The sequence below is a fragment of the Mizuhopecten yessoensis genome, unplaced genomic scaffold, assembly GCF_002113885.1.
Source record: "Mizuhopecten yessoensis strain PY_sf001 unplaced genomic scaffold, ASM211388v2 scaffold4805, whole genome shotgun sequence".
NCBI lineage: Eukaryota > Metazoa > Mollusca > Bivalvia > Pectinida > Pectinidae > Mizuhopecten > Mizuhopecten yessoensis.
Window position 1 is genome coordinate 935,919 of NW_018405730.1, and position 26,480 is coordinate 962,398.

The window sequence follows — 26,480 nt, forward strand, 5'->3', positions numbered from 1 at the left end:
AACCAGTACACTATCATTGTACAGTAAATAACGTGTACATATACCAGGGTACTATCAGCCTGTAGGTTATATATAATTATATAACCAGTACACTAGGCATCACAGCTAAAGATAGTGTCAAACACAACTCATACACACCTGTTTACACAAATTAATTTCCCCAAAAACTATTCATAAAGGGTAAAAAATATACCAAAACGCATATAATTTCGTTTGGATGTGTTTCATCCATGTAGGACCCCGGACGAACCCCAGTGTTAAATACCAGCATACTAACACACGTGTGAAATAAATGGCAAGCTTTTACCTGTCCCACGATCATGGCCACGCCCACGTCGGGGCTATATCATTTATTTTCTGTTCCTCGAACAGGCGACCGAGAACAGATCTGTACTGGAGAAACCTTACTTCTTTAAGAAAATAAGTAGGTAATCCTATAGGCATGTAGGCATTACAACATTTCTTTTTTATTTACATTTAAAATGTACATTCAAATAAATCAACAGGAAATTGTAGAATAATGTTCACTTATATATGAACAAAATCCACCATAAATGCTGAAAAGTTATAATTATTACGTATTCGATAAAAATGTTCAGGTTCTATTGTATTTCTTGTCTGTATGGTATTTCATCATTGTTCTTTGGTCACTATGATACATGCATACACTGTACATATACACACGCAGTTACAACATTTATGTTATTTGGCTAATAATGCAGTTTTAAATTCAATGCAATCTTTATCTTCATTTTCCTTGAAATGGAGATTTCAATTCATACAAACCATAAATAATAAAATTTCCTGGATTAAAACGACAGTAACAAATTAAAGGTTACTTTTGACATCGAATGGATTAAAACGAGTTAAATAACGCACCATTCCAACACATATTATAAATCGTATCAAAACACATGTCTACCAATTGTCAACAACACACGGAAAAACGGCATTTAGCCGGTAACTGTTATTGCAAAATATGTCCAATATACAGTAAATATCATGGTGTCTAGCACTGTACCAATATCTTGTCGACGATCAACACACACAATCCATTTGCACACTGTACATTTACTTGTCTGGTAGAAAACAATATTCGTGCATGCACGTTTTCGTAGTTGGCACTACAATCTGGCGATTGTTTCAAATAAATCGCAATAACTTAAAGGAATGTATACTGGTAACTGAGCAGGATCGTCATAAACATATAATCGAAGTTCATGTTGGAGGATATTGTTTTTAGAATAATGCTTACTTAACTCTTTAGTTTTCCTCAAATGATTACAAATATAAGTGATTAACTCAAAATGCCAGATAACGCGTGAAAATTTGATCCTGTATATAATTATTAAAAGGAATGTTGATTTCCTTTCCCCGAATGGTCCAGTCTCTCACAAGATGCATACACCTTTACTCTAGCTAAGCCTGTGATGGTACCACAACGACGTGACTCTGGGAGGTCGGCCGACTGTCCACCTCCTCCTCATTTAGATCCTCCTTCAGTTGCTGTTTCTGCCGAGACCGACGTCCTTTCCTGCGATATGAAGTAAAATACATCTGAGAAAAATAAAAGTTTCTTCAGGTTTTTAACAAGTTTCAGCAGTTACTTAGCTACCATTCTTGGAGAATTGTCTTTTATTATAAGCATGTTGTCTATAGAGGTGTTATTGCTTTTTATGATCGCTGTTGCACAAACTTTCAATCTTGACAGTATGACACATATTAAAAATCCTTACCATACGCCGCCAGTGGTCAGTTTTACATAGGCTTTACGTGTGTTGTTTAACCTTTTGACCTTAAACAATTCATTTTTAATTCAATTTGCTAAAATTGACAGGAACAAAGTGACCTACCTTACTGGTGGATCAGGGAGTGGAGCAATATCTGATGGAAGTTCATGTTCCCCGTCGGACATCACCTGGTGCTCTGTAGGGGAAACAACACCATCTAGTGACATGTTTGATTTCACGTTTAACTTTGCTAATGGAGATTATCAAAATTTAACTATAAATTGGAATACACAGTGAAACAGTTTGTATGATAGACAAATATGTTATGAGATATGATAAAACATTTAATGTGAAATGATACTTGCAAATGCACACAAAAATATCAATTAAATACGGCCTATTTGTTCCATTCCTGACTTACCGTCGACTGACATCATTGCAGTACCCCGTCCACTAGGGGCGGATACTGTGTAAGAAATGTAATCTTTATCAGCCGAAGCCCCTTGTACGTTAGGTGTCTGTCCTGCAGTTTTTTTGTGAATATCGGGCTAAAAATATAAATAAAATCACTTTTTAAAATTCAGAAACCTTAAAAAAATAATATCTAAATTACTTGCAGCATCTCTTCTTCGAACTTAAATCTTGCACTACATGCATGATCTGACACTGACGATAACACTTCCATCGTTCTATAACACACTAACTGATCTTCGAGAATACCTACTTAAACAAATATTTTTTCCGAAGAGTAGTGAAGAGGTCGACCTTTGATGATGATGACAATGACACATTCATGTCCCCAAATCCTTTTAAAGGCAAGAACTACAGTTCACAGTATCATCGATGAAATATTTCTTCTAACCCTGATTATGAGCAATCAGCAATGAATGTAACAACATTGGATAGCATTAGGTATTACCCACTGATGGTAAGGGAAAGGCAACGCAAGGGCTTCTTTGAGAAAATGTAACCCCTTGGAATGGGAATGAATAACTCATTATCCAGTCACATTCAGACAATGGCTGACCAGGAGACACCAGCGGAGTAAAGACAAAAATCACAAGTTTTCAATGAAGGTAGCAAATGAAGTCGGCTCTCTCCTTAGTGAACCCCATAACACATTACATGTACTACAGGGAGCCACGCCGTAGTGATACCATACAATCATACCATAAGCTGCAGCAGGCCGATCATTTACTAGAAAACAAACAGTATTTTATAAAAGCTCATCAGGACTGCATAAAAGTATCGCTTTTTCATTGAAGATTTTATTGATTAACATCAAATCTGTAACCTCCAAACTTACTATGACTGGTTTCTTCATGGCGGCGGCGTTTTTACTGGAGGCCATAATGCCAACAGGTGTGTCCGCCTGACAACAAAGATTTAACATGATGATTTATATCATGATATTGTAGTACTAAGATGAACCAATGGAAAATATACGAACGTTTATGATGTGAAATTTGATATACACAATTTTTGCAAAGGAGGGATTTTAAACGTGTTGATCCTGTTCAAATATATTTGAATGAACTAGAATGAAAGCTAATATACGTTGCGATTCATATTTGCACTAAAAAACTATATTTCTTGCAGTTCTTGCTGTGTTAACTCTTGAAGAAATGACAAATATGAGAAGCCCTGGTCTACGTACCGCGTAGCTGACAGAAGCATGGTGAAGGGTAGCAGCTTGCCTCTGGAGAGTTTGACGAATATAGCTCTCATCCTTCAGCGCGTGCATACTGAAATATAGGTAAATCTTTAAATACATAATACCCCATCTAAAATGTAAAAATATATATACCTGTTGAATCAAAGATCCATTCAACGGCAAAATATTAGAAACAAAATAGACACATCTTTGTCACATTAAAAGTAATCAGTATTTGCTCAAACATTCTTTATATACAATATTCCTTGCACTGGCGATAATTTCATATTTAAGTAAAAGAGCTTACCTCTGCTGAAGGATGGCAAATTTCTTCTCCCAAATTTTATGGATTTTTTCTATTTCTCCTTTGAGTCTGAAAAAGGGAAGTAAAATACAGAATAAAATTATCTCGACATATTTGTAAAGATGATACAATCGAAATCAATTGATATTCCGCAAACGTCATCATGAAGTGAGAACTGGCGTCTGAGAGAAGAAGTTAATACAGGAGGTCCATAGACATAAACGGTCACCCGAGTAAATTCTGCATACACGTGCTGTATAGATGAATTAGATGATACGTTTAATGGATTATGTACAGATGAAGTTGTAAATGTCCTAGTAAATCACAGGCCAGGGTGGCCATCTGGAATTTTACAATCAGCATGAAATGTTAGAAAAAAAAAATGGTCGAAACCTCATAAGGAACACTTCTACTAAGTTAGAAGTCAATCGGTGTAGCCTTTCTTGAGAAGAAGTCAAAATCATCTCAGTCAATGAGAGGTCAGGGTGACCACCTTCGATTTTCTGATCGGCACAAAAAGTAAGACCACTTGTTTGGAACCTCATTAGGAACAATTTAACAAATAAGAAGTGAATTGATGCAGATAATCTTGAGAAGTCGAACATTACTCGGCTCGGCAAATCAGAGGCCAGGATCGGCCATCTTGTATTCTCCGATAGGCAGTAACTCTGCCAGTTACTGTCTGATCAGACCCATTAGCGGACTTGCCTGTGATATTATTGATATAAAAGCAAAATAGCAAACTTCATCGAAATCCATTCACTTTTACTAAAGGTATCGTGCCAACAAGCTCGAGGCCCAAAGGCTCCAATAGTTCTTAAAATGTCAAAGTCCCATAACCTTGACATTTACTGTCTGATCGGGACCACTTTCGAACTTTTGAGTTATCGTGCTCACAAGATAAAAAGTTAACGCACAACGTAAGACGACGTACAAAGACGGATGACAATAGGTTACCATGACCTATGATCAGGTGATCTTAAAAAAAAGAGAGCTCATGAACAGGTTTGTGTTTCAGACATGGCTGTACAAATTATCAGTAGCTTTGAGTTTCAGACATGGCTGTTCAGGTGAAGAGTAGCTTTGAGTTTCAGACATGGTTAAACAAGTCAGCAGTCAGCGTACCTATTGATTTCATCCCTCAGCCTGTCCTCATTCTTCTTGAATTTCTCAGTGTCAAGCTCATGCTGTGACTTCTGGCTGTTTTTCTTCTTTTCCTGTAAGTGAACAGTGTAATATTTGACCAGTGTTTACTTGTAAAGTATAATGTAAAACATATACCTTTATATGCTGTGGTTTTATCTGCATAAGGGTTTCTCGCTAAAATATGAATATAAAGGAAGTGGTTTAACGTAATCTCTTCGCAATTTTAACACAGATATTCACTAAAGTAAGCAGGCATTGTGCCACCAAGTGGTTGGTCCTGAAATAATACAGGAAACGTTTGAAAGGGAGTAACGCTTACAGACAATTTCTTAGTCAACACAATTGTAAAAAAATGTTCTATTCTAAAAGAATATTGCAAATGGAAATTAGTAAGCGGACATTAATTAATTTGAAAATTTTTAAAACGGCGTTGAAGTTTTAAAAAATCGACGTGTAAAATCAGACAATAAACAAATTAGTAATTATCATTTGACTCTTAACAAGTTTCAAATGCAAAAAGTATGAGTTAATGTAAATGTTGTATCCCAACATATATTAACTTGAGCTGTTGGAATAATGTTTTAATCGAGATAAGGTCCTAATAAGCTACACATTGATATGGTCCTAATAAGCTAGACATTTAATCTGACCATTTTGCGAGGATCTTGACTTTTATGCAAGAATACGAAAAGGGCATGTGTTCATGAAATAACATTTCTGTCGTCAATGCATCACTCGAACATTAGCAAGAAGGTTTATGTAATATACTGAATCAAGTACATATATTGGTCTCGGGTGGTGTGAAATTTAAGCAACAGACCATACCTAAGGCAAAATATATTCTGTACCCTAATGATAACTAAAGTTTCGACAAACAAAGAAATAACTGTAGGGAACTGATCAATGTACCATTAGCAGCATCTCCTCGAGTCGTTTCTTCTGATCGAGCAAAATCTGGAGTTTGTTCTGCTCTGCATCCTTCATCTTGTTGGCCTCCTCTTGTGCTTGTAACAAGGCCTGAAATGTTCATGAATATAATAATAAACTGTAATATCGTATGTTTCTAAATGGCTGTATTGCATCTATCGACTGGTAGAAATCTGAGAGCGACACCAGTTTGTTTGACTCACCTCTTCACGTGCTTCTCTCATCCTCTCATCCATTATCCTCTTCATTTCCTCCTTCTGCTTGGCCATCTGTACTCAGAAATAGGACAAACAAAATGAGTACACAACCTTTCTTTTAGATCACCTATATCCAACAAAAACCTGTTTGTCAGACCTACCTATAACATTAACTCTTAAAAGTCATTGTAATCTCGTAATTTCCAATTAATTATGCAATTCTCATTCATAACTACTTTATTAGATGAAGATATCAGTTTTATCAGTATTTTATTACTGCAATTGAACTGCGAGTATTAAATAGAGCATTATTGTATTAGATCAAATTTACTCAAAACAATTATGTCAACGAAAGAGCCTGTAAGATCTAAAAGGAATGCAAGCGAATGGGTCATGCTTAACAGTAATGCAATCAAAAATGTCAAAATTTCTGTAACTTTTATAGCAATATCAATAAAATCAAGATAGTCATTCTAGATACATATCAAACCAAAATGCATTATAATATTAAGATATATATCTTTAAAACTATTTGAAATACTGGTAGTGAAAATGAAATATTCCGTCAATAATCCATGATATCCCAGTTGAACTCTAACGACACCATTTCAGCTTACCCAATAGAAGCTAGTAACCTCATAGTGATAAATACATTGGTAATTATTAACTATTGGCCAGAAAGAAATCAACATTATAGAAAGCAATATATGAGTGACATCTGCATATAAATGATGATAGAAATAAATCATAAAGTTTGATGATATATTGAGGAAAATGTATGCATGTGTAAGATAACTTTGGTAAAGGACTATACAAGCAGTGCTTTCGGCTTTTTATTGATATTCTGGGAAATTTTCTTGTACAATTATTAATCAAAATCGCTATCTATATATCGTATCAAACTAATTACATATAATTGATATTGCAATGACATCCGAATCGTTCTCAGAAATGCAATCCGTCCAGAACGTTATAGAAAACAGCAGGCATACTCTCCACATATGTGGTCGGTTATTTAAACGATATATAGTGACTTCATTGCTAGTCTAAAGGCTGAAAAGCATATCCTCTCCAAATTCAACAAACTATCCAGTTATCTCTAAATTAAATCAACATAGAATAATCTTTGTTCAGAATTGTCAACCAAAATAAACATCATGTTCACATCGACCAAAGATTATTGTTAACTGTTGTTTATAATGATGTTAAAGATGTAGGTACATTCGGTGAGGTTATGTATCACCGTGTCCACATATTAGTACGTACCGGTAGTACATGGTATAATTATTGAGTTTTTAGCAATTTGTAACCCATCATACATTTGTGGAACCTTGTAGCACATTCTAATAATACACCTTTCGATGAAGGTTCAGAGAAAAGGCTTTTATGAACGTCTTCGAAATAAATACGTTTCAGTGATAATTGCTGACTTAAACGTAAGATTTTTGTAATGAACCTGATCAGTTCTCGTTATTTAAAGGTGTACCAACGAATATTGTAAATTACTCAATATCTGGTAGAAAGACTACCACTGAAAATGTTCATTTAACAAGAATGATAGGTAGGGGTAACATCGCTGACTCGGTGAAACTTGTACATATGGTAGAAAGACTGTAAGAAGAAAATAGTCTCCGTTATATGTTTCATGCTTGTACATGTAGTTTCACTTTAGTGCAGTTGATACGGTCGCATGCTTATCATGCTGAAAGCATCTGTTCTAGACTGAGATAGGCAAGGCTGTGTATATATTGAAGACATTGAAGATCGAAGTCTATGCACCGAGTTTCCATGCAATGTATACAGCTTTTAGTACGCAAAATCACTCTGATGTTAACACGTGCATATTTATAACTTATTATTGGTGTTAAATTCTTGTACGTCTTTGATTACTTACATGCATCGAGAGTGATCAACGTATTGATACATTATATAAGTATTTAAATTGTTTCTGGATAAGCTGTAAGTGTTTACAACGCACAGGTTTTAATCATGCATATCCATCACCATTTCTTATTAGGTCATCAATAATGGAGAAGAGTGGATTAGAAAAAAAGGAGTAGAAAGGGAGAAAATAATAGTAGTGACTTACTCCTGAACCCTGGAAAGAAAAAGGATCAAATGAATAAACATGGAAATATAAAACAAAAATAATGTTACAATTCTACATGGTCTTATAGCGTGTCGCCTCATCTAGTAGCACGTATTGTGACGTCTGAATCACAAAGTCGCCGTGGCATTATGCGTTATTCCATTTCATATATGACATTTACATAACCTGTAACGAACTTTCTTTTCAGCAGATAGATATGCTCACTAAATGAAAACATCTATATTTGTGCTATAAATCTTTTATGAAGTGACAACTTCTTCAAAATCTTGTTTATCTATTCTACATTTAAATGGAACCTGAAATCAATGAAATAATCTGAATGACATCAAGGAAATCATGAAATCATTAGATACGAGCCAATGTATTACTAGCAAAAATCGGGTATCTGATGTTACAGCCACCTAAAACAGCTGTAAAATCCTGAAATAAACATTAAAATCTGTCAACAGTGGACTACGTTTTGTCCTTAATATATATATAAATTATTTGAATAAAAGAATTAACTAATTCAATTATACTAATCCTAATTTATGCTTTATGTACCTGTGTACAGAACACAATAAAGATCCACAATAATAGATGTAAAAAGTCACCATCAATTGACGTGGTACGTTTGTTGTATTGGATATACATGGTAGCCACTATATAACGATGAGGTTAACACACATAGATGTTTGCTGATCTCATGACACACATAGATGTTTGCCTGATGTAGGCTATGTTCAAAATTAATATACATGTAATTTATAATACTAGCGTATTAACACATAAGCAAATCACACCTGTAAGTATTTTGATTAACGTGAATGCTTTTAAATATTAATTTGAATAGTCAATATGCGAGAATGAGTTTTATTGAGGAAGTGAGTTTAAAAAATCAACATATTAGAAAATTGCACAAAATTAATATATTATTTAGTTATTTTGTACACATATTGCATGATTTCAATTTCTTTTCAGTGTTAAGAGTATGACAATTAGCATTTTATTTCAGATGAACTGATGGATAACGCCACGCAGAAGTTCTGCTAATTGGAGGGGTTTGTTCTTGTAATTAGTATAATTTCTGGACATGTTAGCTGATCTGGTAGAATAAAACGTATAATTACATTTTGATTTTATCTTAGTTTGATTCCCTTAAGGTTTCATGATATATATAATCGCTTTTCCATTGTTAATTTCGTTTTGATTAATGTTCAATTTTGTTGTTGGGTGGGTGGTTTGTTTGGTAGATATCACAGTACCTATATTTGGATGTTGTTCGGTTAAATGTGACGGAAAACATTATTTGTTTTGGTTAGCGTGGTTGATGTTAAATGAATTTTTTTTGGTTTAGTGTGTTAGTCATGATGACATCTGATATGTTTTGTGGTAAAAATTATTATTAGTTTGAAATTAGTTCGTGTGTCGGGGGTTTATTAAAGGGTGGAGGTCTGAGACAAGGTCGGTAAGTGACACGATCAGTTATCGCTATCACGACTAGCTATAATGTGATCTCAATATCAAAGCAAACAACACAATGAATACAGCAAATCGCCTTTACCATTTCTTCTGCCTGTAATACAACAATAAATATGGGAGAGTTAGCCTTAGACCAGGTATGTGTTGGATTGTAAGTAATATATATATACATAAGATGTTTATCATAGAGTAATGTCAGGAGTTCTATAACAAAGTTCCACGGTATTGCTCTGACTGTATCCTCTATAACATTTATAGGTTTTGTTTTTTGCTTCATTTACATCCTGAAAATGTATGCGTAGTATACACCCTATCAATATGTACCATTTCAGACGATGAATAAGTAAGAACTTTTGTCTATAAGCAGTTTCTAAGAAATTTCAACCACAAATTTGTGCCACAGAAAAAAACGTTTAAGTTTGACAACGAAACTTAAGTGCTGAAGAGTACTTTCCAACCTTTTACTTGTTATAGTACACAGCACTTGAAGCTTCATCAAGTGGAACTTGAACTTAGTTTAGTTTTGTTTACAAAAGTCTGAACACATCAAAATGTACGAATGGTACATGCACTAACAAGATAGGATATAACTGTATTCTGTTATGATGTAGGCATTCGGTAATATTTTGTATCAACAACCCTGATTTCTGAATAATCATTGTTATTACCAGGTTTGTTAGAATGAAATAATTTCAATGTTTTAAAGATGTACAAGAAGAATCACAAGTGACTTTTGGTTTTCAGAAGTCATCAAAATAATGACTCATGACAGTAATGGAAGATGTTGCATCATTCTTGTTAAGATATAGTGATATACCTGGCTTTTTCATGTTGTCTTTCATGAAACATTTTTGTATGAAATGGCATGAAATAAAACAGCCCAGAAACGAATGGAATTGAGGTCAGAGTATCAAATTCCAAAATCAATGGTAAAAGAAAGAAGTACACATTAATAATATATTTAAGAAACAAGCCCCCAGATATAAAAACAAATTTCACAATCACATCTAACAAACAGATATTTTTTTCCAATTAAACAAAGGGAAATATTCCAACAAAATAAAAAGATAATTGTATAGCAACCTGTTCATTACTCATAGAACTTTCTATAAGGCTATTCTGAAAAGTAAATATGTTTTGAATGATTCCATAACCAATCATCAGGATTGATATGGTAAGTATTAAATATCATACAATTCTTGATCTGTCTGTACTTCCTTATATTTAGAAATGTCTAATGTCGTGTAATATTTAATCAACAGATTTATTTATCACTTTTAATACGCAAGTCAATGATTTTTTCCTTGTTTGAAAGCGTCTATCTATAAAAAAAACTGAAACTACAGCAAATTCAAACTAATTTATACACAAATTGAACACTAATTAACCAAACAAATATCATTAAACTAAACAAACCAAATGTATTGAAGCTAAATACAACATCAACTCAACTAACCACGTCACAAATTAGAAGATACAAGGTATACCACCAGTCGTTTAAACGACGGATCAGGGGAGATAATAAGATATACTTACAAGTCTTTTTGATGAGGCCTGTTCCTGTGCAGCATTGGCTTTCATATCCTCTGTCTCCTTTTTAAACTGATTTCACACAAAATAATAAGTACATAATTTAACTATTGAAAAAAAAAGAAGACTTTTTTAAAGAGATTTAAAAGGATTTAAATGTCCAATTTTATGAAATATGCAATATCCTCAACTTATTATCTTCCAAAATAGTTACAAAAAAATATTACTTTAAAGTATGTTCTCAATACTCCCTATACCACTGAATTTCATTTACTTTGGCGTAAAACTTTCAAGGCATATTTTTAAAAGTTCCTTCAATCCTTTAGAATGTTATGCTATCATAGTCTTGTGACCTTTAAGTGAAGACAAAGAAGAGATGTTGTTTATTCAGCTACTCACCTTCTCCGACACTGCTTTCTCGTTCTCAATAAGCTCCTTTAGTTTTGCTATTTCCTGATCTGCAATTTTCAAAGTTTAAACTCATTATATGTTAAATTTTCAACCCTTTGGGTTTACAAACATTTACAAATATTTGCACAAAATGTTTCAAAGTTGATTGCACCTACAGTATGTCAACAATGATTTACACTATAACCTACAGTATGTCAAAAGTGATTTACACTATAACCTACAGTATGTCAAAAGTGATTTACACTATAACCTACAGTATGTCAACAATATTTACACTATAACCTACAGTATGTCAACAATGATTTACAATATAACCTACAGTATGCCAACAATAATGTACACTATAACCTGCAGTATGTCAACAATGATTTACACTATAAACTACAGTATGTCAACAATGATTTACACTATAACCTACATTATGTCAACAATGATTTACACTATAACCTACAGTATGTCAACAATATTTACACTATAACCTACAGTATGTCAACAGTGATTTACAATATAACCTACAGTATGCCAACAATAATTTACACTATAACCTGCAGTATGTCAACAATGATTTACACTATAACCTAGTATGTCAACAATGATTTACACTATAACCTGCAGTATTTCAACAATGATTTTCACTATAATCTACATTATGTCAACAATGATTTACACTAACCTACAGTATGTCAACAATGATTTACACTATAACCTACAGTATGTTAACAATGATTTACACTATAACCTAGTATGTCAACAATGATTTTCACTATAACCTACAGTATGCCAACAACAATTTACACTATAACCTACAGTATGTCAACAATGGTTTACACTATAACCTTCAGTATGTCAACAATGGTTTACACTATAACCTTCAGTATGTCAACAATGATTTTCACTATAACCAACAGTATGCCAACAACAATTTACACTATAACCTACAGTATGTCAACGATGGTTTACACTATAACCTACAGTATGTCAAGGGGGATTTAAACTATAACCTACAGTATGTCAACAATGATGTACATTATAACCTACAGTATGTCAACAGTGATTCAAACTATAACCTACAGTATGTCAACAATATTTACACTATAAGTATGTCAACAATGATTTTCACTATAACCAACAGTATGCCAACAACAATTTACACTATAACCTACAGTATGTCAACAATAATTTACACTATAACCTACAGTATGGGGACAATGATTTACACTATAACCTACAGTATGTCAAGGGGGATTTAAACTATAACCTACAGTATGTCAGCAATATTTACACTATAACCTACAGTATGCCAACAATGATTTACACTATAACCTACAGTAACCTACAGTATGTCAACAATGATTTTCACTATAACCTTCAGTATGTCAACAATGATTTACACTATAGCCTGCAGTATGTCAACAATAATTTACACTATAACCTACAGTATGGGGACAATGATTTACACTATAACCTACAGTAACCTACAGTATGTCAACAATGATTTTCACTATAACCAACAGTATGCCAACAACAATTTACACTATAACCTACAGTATGTCAACGATGGTTTACACTATAACCTACAGTATGTCAATAATATTTACACTATAACCTACAGTATGCCAACAATGAGTTACACTATAACCTACAGTATGCCAACAATAATTTACACTATAACTTGCAGTATGTCAACAATGATTTACACTATTTTACACTATAACCTACAGTATGTCAATAATATTTACACTATAACCTACAGTATGTCAAATAACCTACAGTATGTCAACAATGATTTACTCTATAACCTACAGTATGTCAACAGTGATTCAAACTATAACCTACAGTATGTCAACAATAATTTACACTATAACCTACAGTATGGGGACAATGATTTACACTATAACCTACAGTATGCCAACAATGATTTACACTATAACCTACAGTAACCTACAGTATGTCAACAATGATTTACATTATAACCTGCAGTATGTCAACAATGATTTTCACTATAACCTGCAGTATGTCAACAATGATTTTCACTATAACCAACAGTATGCCAACAACAATTTACACTATAACCTACAGTATGTCCCCAATGGTCTACACTATAACCTACAGTATGTCAACAGTGATTCAAACTATAACCTACAGTATGTCAACAATGATGTACATTATAACCTACAGTATGTCAACAGTGATTTACACTTTAACCTAGTATGTCAACAATGATTTACCCTATAACCTAGTATGTCAACAATGATTTACACTATAACCTACAGTATGTCAACAGTGATTTACACTATAATCTACAGTATGTCAACAGTGATTTACACTATAACCTCCAGTATGTCAACAGTGATTTACAGTATAACCTACGGTATGTCAACTATGATTTACACTATAACCTACAGTATATCAACAATGATTTACACTATAACCTACATACAGTATGTCAACAATGATTTACAATATAACCTACGGTATGTCAACAATGATTTACACTATAACCTACAGTATGTCAACAGTGATTTAAACTATAACCTACAGTATGTCAACAATATTTACACTATAACCTACAGTATGCCAACAATGATTTACACTATAACATGCAGCTGATCTGAAACTTAAATTTAAATCAGTTAAATCTAATTGCTTTCAACAAGCATGCAAGCACAATTCAAACCACTGTTTTTAACAACCTTTGTTTATCTACGTATACCATCATCTGCTCATAACAATAGGAATACATACTTAGCCCAGTGATGTTCTCCTCCTTGGTATCAATGGTTTTTTCCAGTTTGTTTATTTTCCTTGACATCCCGCTCACCTCCTCTCGTAGGTCCTCAAGCTCTGGGTTGATGTCTGGAGACTTGGACTTGATGGACAGTTCTTCTACCTGATTATTGAAGTAAGTAAGAATATTGCTTTTATTAATAAATATAGTATATATAGCTAAAATCAATACAAAAAACAATTTTCAAAATAAGGTTGCAGTGTTTTCAACATCTGTAATAGTATTGCTGTTGGACATGAACAAAATATTAATGTTAAAATGAGCATTGTATTTATTTTACTGGTAAACCAAATAAATACATACATGAATTAATGCATACAAATAATTTACTTACAAATGTTCAATACATCTATTGTGTTTACAGTCAAATAAAACTTATAAACTTAAATCATGCAGCTAGAAGGTTGTACTGAAGACTACAAATATTTGTGTTATATTAAATGTACCAAGATAACATTATGCCTGGAGTATTTCTGGAACAAACTGGTACCATCACCTAATTAGCGTAAATCACATCCTCTTAAAGGGATAATCTCTTTCCTCTAGAATATGGACCTGGTGATGTCCAAAAAATTCAGTTATGAGAATTAATTAAACAATTTGTAAATAATACACACAATATAAAACACAAAATAACATGAATGCTTTCACACCAAGTCTGACATATGTTGAGTAAAGCCTGTTAAATAACACATTACAGGTCATACACATTATAATAGCTTTATTAATCATGTTTACAGTATAAAATTACATCAATTTAGTAGTCACAACATCCATACTAAAAATCAGTAGTTGACTAATAGTTTAGTCTTCAATATTTTCATTTTTATTCCATATCACAATAAATAAATCTCAATTATTAACAAAATCAAATATTTTTTCAAAACTTTGTTAAAATCATGTAATAGAAACCTCTTCTTTTTTTCATTGTAACTTTTAACGAATGAAGTTTAGAATATATTTCTTCTAGTGTCTGTTATATCATAGTATTTCAACACAAGAAGTACTAACATGTAACTTGTTAGATTAGATTTAGATGCAGAATCAGGTTTTCAAAATGGTCAATGTGCTATGATTTCCTTCATCTTTTATTGTATGGGGTTTTATGTCCTTGCAAGGTTGTGTTTCCAATTTAACACCAAGTGTTTTTTTTAATATGGAAATATTGCACAGATTCAAAACTTTGTGTATGTAAATTAAGGACATGACATATTCATTGTTGATCAATATAGTCATTATACATTAAGCAAACAGTCACACTCAATTACAAAACATGCATCACAATGACCAAATTCTCTGTCATTCAATTTCTTTAAACAAAATCAGTCCAAAAATCTAAAATCTGAAGAAAATGGTTAATAAAAATATCAACCCCTATTACTATTGGTTTTAACTATCAAAACAAAACAGATATTTTGAAATTATGGAAAAAATTTCAATTCATGACAATTGAAAGAGTTGTGTTCCAAATAATATTATATTTTCTTCTATAGGTGATTCATTAGACTTGTGTTTGAAAAGAATAATAAAGATAGCTTTAATAGGTATTCCTGAACATGCGTCATCTTATGAACAGCTCACCTAAGCAGAATTGTTTTTTACATTGTTGTTCAGGATATGTCGAATGATATCCAGAGTAACAATTATGACATCCATTGCTATTCATGACAACAAGAATATACACATACATACATTAAAGACACTCCACATTTTTGCAGCCAATCAATAACTATCCACATCATAGGATCATTTCACCCATTATTTGTTAGTGGCAGTATTAGGTCACACCTGACAGTGAGAGGGCTTACCACAGTGACCGGTGCTGGTGGAGGCTGGGGCACAGGTGTTTGTCGGGGGGTAGGGGGTGCCCTGGGAGCAGGGTGGGGGGAGGGTGGCTGTAATGTCTGGGTTGGTACAGGTGAAGGGCTAGGGACAGGGATCATTACAGGGATCCCGGGGGTTGGAGGTGCAGGGGTATGAGGGGTATGAGGGGCAGGAGGGGTGTGAGGAGCCTTGGAGGAATCTTTCTTCTGTAAACAAAATAAAATCTGTGCTGTTAGAATGGCAGAAAGTCACACAGTCCTGGAAAAAAGGGTTGTGAAATTAATACGAGAATGTGATGCAGAAATCAGAAAAATGTGTAAACCAAGGCGATGAAAAAATAATAAAACACTCATAACAATTTCAAACAATATCATCATCTAGAATTGTCTAGACAGTCGTGAATACAATGATACACATTTGTATTTCAATTACAGCGTATTTGTGTTAATGACCTAACTTAAAACTGGTTATAAAGACTAGTAAGTATCTTTTCACCAAATATCGTAAAATTTGATGTATTCCAGCAGTCAACTGGGCAGACTTGTAATTTCTAAATTATCACTTTACATTGAACAAGAAAAGAAAAATAATAATTTTCAAACACCAAAACCCAATGCATTATGATATTTACATCATTCTTCAGGAATGGATATAATTAAATATAGATGTATTCATGCAAAAATTACTAACTACTATAATATCAATAAATCTTCTCAAATATTCAGAAAAAATATATAGATTTTCTACAAGGAAATCACTATAAACTGTTGCTATAATCATGCAATTATATCAGTTACACATGTGACATAGTCTGTAAACACGTATGCAATATACTACTTAGCTTTTGATAAACTGAATTTAATGTTCGTCAAACCTGCCTCATCAGAAATAAAAGCTGTCAATTACAACAGATTTTCCAAATACTGATACCTGTGTACTCTGACATACTGCCTTATCTGACCCAAGTCCTGTTGATTGTGTTAAGGCGGGGCTTTTTTAAGGTTATACCAAATGCTTACAGACTGCGTCACTACCACCCTGTTCACTTCACACATGTATATATATACAAGTACCTGGTACCATGTTATTTACGATGACAGGATGGCGGATTGTTTTTACAAATGAAATGTTAGTGATTAATTTAACACTTGTCTGTTCAGTACGACAACTTACAAATCAAATTAAATATCACATAAATATCGGTGATTTATCACTTTGTATAAAACAGACTACCGGTTGATGAGAGGATTTCTATGTAGGCCTATGCTCTTACCTTATCCTATTAGTTTAACAATGAAATGAAATGAAATAAATCGAAATTAAATTGTTTTTACTCATCTTTCAAAAAGGCTAACATAATAAAAATGCTTTTTAAGAAAGAATAAATGTGAGTTATAGCAATAAAAATGATTTCTCCATTTAATGGAGAGTTCTTCAGGAACAAGCGTATTAATTATTAAACCACCAAAACCATCCACATTGTGTAGATTAGTCAAGAACTCGGAACATCCTGATAGTAGTCCAGTTAATTAATGATAATGCATACTTTTGTTATTCTGAAGGTTGTTTTTTTTGGCAACCTATAAAGTTACCAATTCACGGTTGAACCCTCACCATTTTTACATATATTTGTTCTATATATATAGCTACATGGAGGAAATGGTATGATTTTTTCACTTTTTGATACTTTTATATAATCAAAACCGAACATACCGTTAAGCAAAACCGAACATCAGATAGATAATTGCCTAAATGGCTACAGCAGTCATTGGGTATTTTAATCATTTTAATCTCTAACTTTGACCTGATTGAAACTAACTCAATAACTATTTCAATTTATCAATTCTGATTCAGAAAGAGCTAAAGAATCAAACGTTAAGGGTATGCAGTAAAATACACTGGACAATAATGGATTGAATGTTGGCTATTGTCGCAACAGGACCTGGGGGAGGGAAGGTTATCACAATGTATAATAATATGGTTTTATAAAAAGTGTTACAAATTGTAAACGAAAGTGAGGAGGACAGATAGATTCATGCACATACATTGACTAGTAAACAATTCACACTGTTGTTATAACAAATGCCACAACCAACCAATCAGAATGAGGGTTTCATAAGACTTCGGTGGTTACAGTCACCATGGAGACAGTGAGTTAGGGTTATAGTTATATGACAAGATGTAAATATTTTTACCGAAGACACATATGACGAAGGCGTCCGATTGGACGGTCTGTCTGAAGGGGCCGGCTATAAAAATAGGCACAACAAAAATGCAACAAAGAATAATAAAACCACATGCAACTATAAATGCATTACATTGTACATAACTTGCACAAATGTATGTATATGTTCATTTTATATTGCATCTTTCCTGGCTAGATTGTGGAACGACCTATCAGGACTTGTATATGATATTTATTCTTTTTAAATATTTCAGTACAGAACAAGTATACAACATTTTCCCAAATTTTCTGCTTAACAAAAATGAATTGAGAGGGAAACTGAGAGAGAATTGTTGGAGACATACGACTTTTTCAGTATCAAAACCTCTGAGTGAGTAACAATGGGGATTTTATTATTTCTTTGTCAAATGCTCAATTCACACAAATGATTGGCATTTTATTCATTGCACTTCCAGTGATTGTATTACAAAAATCTTAAAAATGGCCCAAAAATCAATCATTTGGAAAATCAATCTGGAAAAAATATTGATATACATTATTGAACCCTACTTTAACTTTCAATTCAACATGAAATGGAGTGATGATAAAGTGGCCCCTACTTCAAACTTCCATTTTCTGAAGTATTGATATTAGCACCTAGTCCACTAACACTCCATTTCCATGAAACAAGTACTTATAGACTAGTACCATGTACTTACACTTTCCGTCTCCATGTTGTTGTGCTGCTGCTGCTGGTAGTGGGATAGCTGCATCTTTAACATGGCGATCACTTGCTCACTTCTCTGTATTGTGGCCTGCATCTCTTTGTACTGTTCCCCAAGTTTGTCTTTGTCACTTGCACGCTTTGATTTCTCACGCTGGATCTTGTTTTCCATATTTTTCTATAAACATAATCAGGTACATTAGTATGTTCCAAATGAGATTTTCAGTCGGACATTCTTTACTTTAAAATCTACTAAGAATAAGTATTATTTTACAATTTAGCCCCTAATAATCAGAACCAGACCTTAAGCTATGTACATCTACAGAAACTGAACATCAGAAATCCAGATTTAGGGTTTGATGGATACATACGTTAATATATTGAATATGAGATTCTGAATATCATTCTTAGTTCACTTTTCAAAATAGATATGATACAAGTGTGCTATGAGCATATATTTGCATGAAAATACAACAAGAATGCTTCATTTGATTTTCTCTATTACAATATTGTTCAGTATTTAGGTTATATGTGATAAACTCAAAATAACAGCAACTGGCACCATTTTGGAAATGCCTATTTCTGATAAAATAATGTTCATACAAAATTTAATGTACACTATTGCTTTTGTTCTCAAAAATTTGGAATAATATTTACACATTTACTTTGCATTGAAAAAAAACACTTGTCTTTGAAAAGAAATTACAAGGAGTGACCAAGATTTTGTTCTGATTATGCCATTGGTTTGTAAATGTAAGTAGGTGCACATGATTTATATATAACAGGCATTTATTAACCTGCAAAAAATATTGGTCATTCTTTCAATTTTTCTCATTACTCAACATGTACACCTTAGATGTTTCAACATATACCCCTGTGATGGAATATGTCATCAGAATTATCACTCACACTGTAAAGTACTGATATGCGGGCAATGGCGTCAGCCAACTGCTGTCTGAATGCTCGTCGTACAGTGTCCACCCTCTGTCAAAACAAACACTTCACAGTAACATTTCTGTAGCAATATTTAAAAAAAAAAAAAGTGAAGTTTGATACACTTTTCGACTTCAAATAATAATATTTTAGAGAACCTTATCAAATATCAGACGTTTTAAATTTTCAGATGATTGAGGTTCAATTTAACATCGGTCTTTGTGTCATAATTTAACGCTTCCAAAAAGAATGATTTACTGAGGCATTGGTGAATTTGGTGACATTGCGACGCAATAAAATATCAAGGGGGATAACTCACATCTTCATGCATCCTCTCCAGCTGGGTTACCTTGTCGTTGATGCGACAGTATCTATAGAAATGTGAATCACAACACAATACAAACATGCAAATACTGTACTGTAGCATAACTTTAATTACAGGTGAATAAAAAGAAAAGCATAATGGCCACGTTCCTACATTATTATCTCTCAAGTCCAACATGATCTAGCTACCACATCCCTACATTGTCAGAACTATTAATGACATAGTATCCCCATGATAAGCCTAATATATGTTGTATTTTACAGTATTGATATAAATGTTAGCATATTTCCAAACAAAATATTTTTTTGGTTCATTCTATTTAACACTGGTCCAAATAAAATTCCTACCTATCAACTACATTTTACATTACATTGAATTTGAGATTTTATCAAATAGACTGTCACTATATTTAAGCTGAAATATTTAGTGTATTTCTGTATGGCATAAATGATCATTTCAATGAAAAATACACTCAACATGGGATTAGGCCACATGATTTTACTTTTTTTGTTAATTTGGATGCAAACTTACATCTCATTTTGAAACAGTTATATAATTTCAAATTACAGGTAACAATAGTTGTGATATTTTTATTACAAATAAATATTTTTAATATATCTATACCTAAAAACTAACCTAGTTATATATACATATACTACCCTTATATTAAAATTCTTGATGCACATGATAAATATTCGTAACTTTTTTTACTGATAAACTTTCCATTTTATTCTGACTTCATTCTGGATAGATTATTCCATCACACTTTGATCAAACCCAGATTTCGTTATCAACCCTTATTGAATTACATACCATTTGGTTAAACGACCAAGCAACAGTTGATTTCTCATGCAACTAAATAGCAGAGATTGTGCAGTTGGCTTATTGGTGGATATACATTAATTATAGAAAGCATTTCAGTGATTGTTGTGATTTTGATAATCAATGATAAAGAAGAAAGTAATTTTGTGACAGGTTACCAGATAAGTATGTAATAAAACCAAGTGCGATACAGGCAACGTATTCTGATATGACATTATTTCTGTGTGAAGGGAGCAGAATTGGTATTATCTAATAGATATATTTTGTGTGTATGTATGAGAATTAGTCGAGAAACACAAATTAAAGGGATGAGGCTATTATGTAGGACTCTTAGTCAGCGTGGGTCTGGTAGATATTGAGATTGAGGAAAGTAGATGATAATGCTACATAAGTTGGGGGACATCCTCGATGTCCAGGGGTTATGCTCACTTTCACTCTCTACATCCCTGGAATATGTCATAGCAAAATTGAAGGCACACGGCTAGCTATGTGATTGGTGTCAAGCAAAAAGACCTGACCAATCACAAGGCTGATACTTGTAATTTGAAGATTTCAGAGGAGCGACACCCGACTTCAAAGCCAATAAGTTTTACCGTTACGCGACCGCAAGATTCTTTTGATTTACATCAAAGTATGAAACCAGTCTTCTCGTCTCGCCCACAAGGTTGTGCACACTGAGCCTTCGATTTTGCTATGACATATTCCAGGGGTGCAGAGAGCAAAAGTGAGCATAACCCCTGGATTTCGAGGATGGTTGGGGGACTGAATAGAGGTAGGTTGTGAGTAACCAGTATTAAGGTTCAAATTACTGTACTTTCAAGTTGATCCTTGGCTGGATATGGGTTTTGTGGGAATAATCTAGGTGTTTATTAATTGAAGTGTAGAAATGAGTTTTGAGTAGTATAGGGATTGGGGATGAGGTGTATAATCGGATTCTTGTTTTGTAGGGAGCTAATTTATAATCAGTTAATAGCATGGGATTTTGTTATATGTGGTGATGGGAGTTGCTATATAGGTAGGGGGTTACAGGATTTAAGGGATGGTTGGTTAGTGGTAAAGGAACATCTTTGATACTCCAGGGGTTTGCTCACTTTCGCTCTCTGCACCCCTTGAATATGTCATAGCAAAATTGATGACACGCGACTAGCTATTAGTTTGGTCTCAGATAAAAAAAACCTGACCAATCGCTAGGCTGATACCTGTCCTTTGAAGAGGAGCTGACACTCGACTTCAAAGCCAGTCAATTTTAACATATGCCACCAACAGATTCTTTTGAAATACATCAAAAGGTCAAATTTGTCTTCTCATCTCAACCACAAGGTGGAGCATTCTGTGCCTTTGATTTTGCAATGATATATTCCAGGGATACAGAGAGTGACAGTGATTGTAATACCTGGAGTATTGAGGAAGGTAAATGGATGGTCAGAGACAAAGGCAGAATAGATGAAGTAATTAATAAATGAATGGAAGAGACTCATGATCTGAGTCTTTATTTTGGATGATTTACCATTGGATTACAGACCTAAAAAGAGCCCTAGGCTCTCTGCAATTTCGGAAAATAGAATGATTACAAGACCCTCTTGACAAGAAAAGGATTGGGAGCACTTATAGGAATGGGCACTTATTAGGTTAAGAACGGTATTTGATTCTGGTAAATCAGAACGGTGTTCGCTTACTGATTATGACTCTACAAAATCAGGTTTGTGATATAAATGGATAAATCGTGTCAAAGTGTGAAAATGATTAGGATGGTGCATACAAAGATTAATATGAACGCCTTTTTTTCCACATGATTTAATTAAAATTCCCTTGCAATACCTAATTAAGCAGACGGTAAATAGTAGCTGACAACGATATACAGCAACACTCACAACTCCAGAGCTTTCTCTTGTAGTTTTTTCTCATAGTCAGCCTGCATCACATGTTTGGCAAAGTTTATATCCCTCCTTAGGTTTGTCACATCCTTTACAGAAAAACGGAAATATAAATATATTAAACTCAGTGAAGTTTTCAATAAATCATTTTCTAATGGTCATCCTATCTAACTAATTATTTTGTTAGTTTGGAGTTCAGTCATGAATACAAACACACCAGCTGAAATAACTATATGCTTTTCTGAAGTAAACAGCAACACTACAGGTATATTTTGGTAGTCATAACTGAATTTAACATATATATAGTATACTTTTCAAATTTCAAATTTCAAATCAGTTACACACAATGCAACATAATTAACAAACGTTGTTTCTAGGATTTACTTTTTCAGCAGTGTCTTTTTTCTGTATTTAAAAATAACATAGATTAATCAAACATGATCTGTCTGAAGTGCATTTGTTCTTTAGGTCTGATGTATTTAAACATTCTGTTGATCTCGAGGAACTTTTAAAAGTTATTGTTCCTCCAAACTTATAAAAGATTTGTTCACAGTTGAAAAGTACAATTTGAAATTTTATATTGTTCACATTATAATGAACACTCAAGATCCATACATAATTTATGTCCATGCAGCAGTAACATCTTGTCACATTAGATTCATAGCAATGATTAATATAATTGTACATTATAGTCACACTTGTTTCAGAATACCTGGACATACCTGTAGAAGTATTTGTATAATTTCTGTCATCTGCTTGAGGTCGACGACCTCTGTGACATCTGTTTGCGAACATCTGTCCAACGTAAAGAAACCAACCTTGTGTTGGTCTGCCAATGATGGCCTGAAAAACAAACATGATTGAATTATTTTTTATTGTTTTAAACCACAATTAAGTGTTGGGTCAACTGTCAAATACAGTCACACTTCTGTAAACCAAACTCCAATGATTAAAATATCTTGATGTCATTATTGTGTAAAACTTTTGGCAATGTCCAGGTCCAGAGACCATACATGAATCTTTTATTGGAAGGCCAATAAGTGGTCTCTTAACACAGGTGGTCTCTTGATACAGGCTCAGTTCACAAGGAAATCACTACAATGGGGAACATAAAAGCTGTCTCCTCACAAAGGTGGACTATTTGAGGTGTTCACGTGAGCAGGTTTAACTGTATTTAAAGCGTAGGGGTACTGTACACATTCAAGTAAATGACACTAGACTCTATAATAAGTATATCCAGCACCTGTCCTACACACTGTTGCTTACAGTAACTTTGTCTTACATTGATATTCACTACATTAGCTAAACAGTAAAGGTCCTACTTAAAATCAGCTGATCCTCTGTAAATCCCTGCTTGAATTCCAATTGAACGGATCTTGGGAACCGACTCTATATATCTCAGCATGATTTATGAAGTCGACGATGAAACACGCTGCTGAATGTGAACAGAGACGTCGATTTTTATGACGTCACTGTTGATCAAGAAATGATGACGCCATGCACGTGCAGGTGCGCGCCAGCTATCAAAACACACGTGGATCAAAACTTTCACTGTTTATAAGATTCATCACGTTTTTAAACAGCTAAATGTTTGTTTTTTTCTATTTTCCCATTCATTTGTCAATATGGTCACATTCAACAAACGAAAATACAAATTGTGAATGCAAACCATATGCACATCACAACCGATCTGCAAGATAATAACATCATCTTTTGATGATAATATTAACAATAATATGGCGATAACAGAACTCATAACACGAATTCGTATGTTTCTAAGCTACCAACTCGATTGACTTACCTAAATAAATCGACTTCATTTTCTCGCGATCCTAAGATATCTAACACATGAGTCTGTAAACCCTGTTCAGCAAATGCATAATCGCTTCGATCGAGGCGCCGAGGCTTTACAAGCGCCATTTTGTTGCTATCAACATACTATAGACGGCGCGCTCTGTCGATTTCCGGGTAGATAATTCATGCTCAGTCAGAAGCGAGTAAAAAGGGAGCACTCGGCAATTTATGTATATATAGCATTTTCTCTACACCAACTGAACTAACATTTTCTGTATGTAGGTTCTGTATATGACATTTAATGATCATAACACTTATGTTAAGTTAAAACACGGAATTATATACATGAGCTATACGTGTTATAACATTTGAGTCGTTGTATTTGACATAGAAATAATAATTATACTGTTAACTGTGTTACTGACATGACACGGATAATCAGTATATTATGTATATATATACATAGTTTAGCTCCCCCTTTTTGCAAGGCAGATACCAATGATTAGACATCTATATAAATCCTACTTCATATTTAAAATATTAGATGATCATTATTCTCTTCTTGTTGAACCCGATAACGTCTCAAAGTATCATTGAAATTAGATAGCATATCTCAATTGACTTTTTGACTTGATTTCCTATTGATATTAAGATTTAATTCATTTCTGGTACAGGATAGGTTATGATTCTCCACAAAAAACTCAAACTATCAACATCCATTTCCAAATACGATTATATTGATAATCTTTATTCAGCAATAGACACAAATGTCTTTGTGCCATAAATACATTGCATATACAAGGATATATACATGTAGTGGTACAATACATTAAATTACATAAATATATAATAAAGTAAAACAGTGACTTTCCATACATAAATGCAGGTTTCACGACATCAGGGCGGACGTTACTCCTGATTAATAAGTTATTGTTCCGTATCTCATTCGCTTTAAAAATGAAAGCGGCAATATTTTTCAATGTTCCCTTGCTCGTAGACGATATAAGTTCCGGGAACGTTGGTCTATTTGGGTGATGAAAATACCTTCTCTTGATATACATGTATCTTATGTTAGAATATAAGGTACACTCCATAAAGAAATGATACTCGTCCTCTAAAACCCCACAACAACTACATGTACGATTCTCATAAGGAATAGGGTTCTGTCTGTCTGTCTGTCTGTCTGTCTGTCTGTGCCAACGGCCTACCTCAACACTCTAACGATAAGAAGAGACTCTAAATTTTGTTAAAGGCAATACGAAACTTTTTTATGTTGACGAGTTAGAGATATAGTATATATTCGAAATTATTAGAAAGATAAACATAAAATCTTGCTCTAGTAGAGCCAGATAATTCCCTCTGCCAATTTTGAACAAAAACGTCTTTAATTCTTATTTTAAATAAATGCATAAAGGCTTCTATACTACCTACAGACTGCATACATGTACCAAACATATCCAAAACCATTAGTAAAAAGAAGTTCTTTTACCGCACTAGCCCAATTTTGTTTTGAAAACTGTTCAGCGTCCTGATACAAGATGCTATATACTGATCTAACAAGATCGCTTGTTGAATCGCATACTATCTATCATCAGCCAATATTTTATTATTCTGCAATATCTTGTTATTTTTGATGGGAAACGACCTATCTCACCATAAACAAAGTGATTTTGTGTTGTAGGCTTTACATATAATAATCTTTTACAAAACTTAAGGTGTACACGTTCAATATCCCCAGCCGAATGGAAGCCCCATACCTCAC

At 33.5% G+C, this 26,480-nt stretch overlaps 1 protein-coding gene across 6 annotated transcripts in view; it reads right to left on the bottom strand.

Moving 5' to 3' along the window:
* Positions 1-24,860, bottom strand: part of LOC110449726 (protein enabled homolog) — a 27,737-nt gene extending 2,877 nt beyond the window's left edge. The window contains exons 1-22 of one of the 6 annotated variants that reach the window (XR_002462885.1): positions 24,726-24,860; positions 23,647-23,767; positions 22,922-23,013; positions 20,223-20,274; positions 19,880-19,954; positions 18,966-19,148; positions 18,278-18,331; positions 16,067-16,288; positions 14,216-14,360; positions 11,459-11,517; positions 11,066-11,131; positions 9,612-9,623; positions 8,048-8,056; positions 5,965-6,030; positions 5,744-5,851; positions 4,814-4,905; positions 3,692-3,757; positions 3,388-3,475; positions 3,037-3,102; positions 2,152-2,278; positions 1,854-1,926; positions 12-1,534 (exon numbers count right to left, since the gene is read on the bottom strand). Coding sequence is in view for 1 of the 6 variants with exons in the window: in XM_021496776.1 (XP_021352451.1) it covers positions 1,420-1,534; positions 1,854-1,926; positions 2,152-2,278; positions 3,037-3,102; positions 3,388-3,475; positions 3,692-3,757; positions 4,814-4,905; positions 5,744-5,851; positions 5,965-6,030; positions 8,048-8,056; positions 9,612-9,623; positions 11,066-11,131; positions 11,459-11,517; positions 14,216-14,360; positions 16,067-16,288; positions 18,278-18,331; positions 18,966-19,148; positions 19,880-19,954; positions 20,223-20,274; positions 22,922-23,013; positions 23,647-23,767; positions 24,726-24,844 (2,010 nt within the window). In the remaining 5 variants the exon portion in view is untranslated. Of the gene's footprint in view, positions 1-6; positions 1,535-1,853; positions 1,927-2,151; positions 2,279-3,036; positions 3,103-3,387; positions 3,476-3,691; positions 3,758-4,813; positions 4,906-5,743; positions 5,852-5,964; positions 6,031-8,047; positions 8,057-9,611; positions 9,624-11,065; positions 11,132-11,458; positions 11,518-14,215; positions 14,361-16,066; positions 16,289-18,277; positions 18,332-18,965; positions 19,149-19,879; positions 19,955-20,222; positions 20,275-22,921; positions 23,014-23,646; positions 23,768-24,725 lie in introns of those variants that run through there. The other 5 variants (XM_021496776.1, XR_002462888.1, XR_002462886.1 and 2 more) reach the window with 5 other exon arrangements.
* Positions 24,861-26,480: the final 1,620 nt, after the last annotated feature.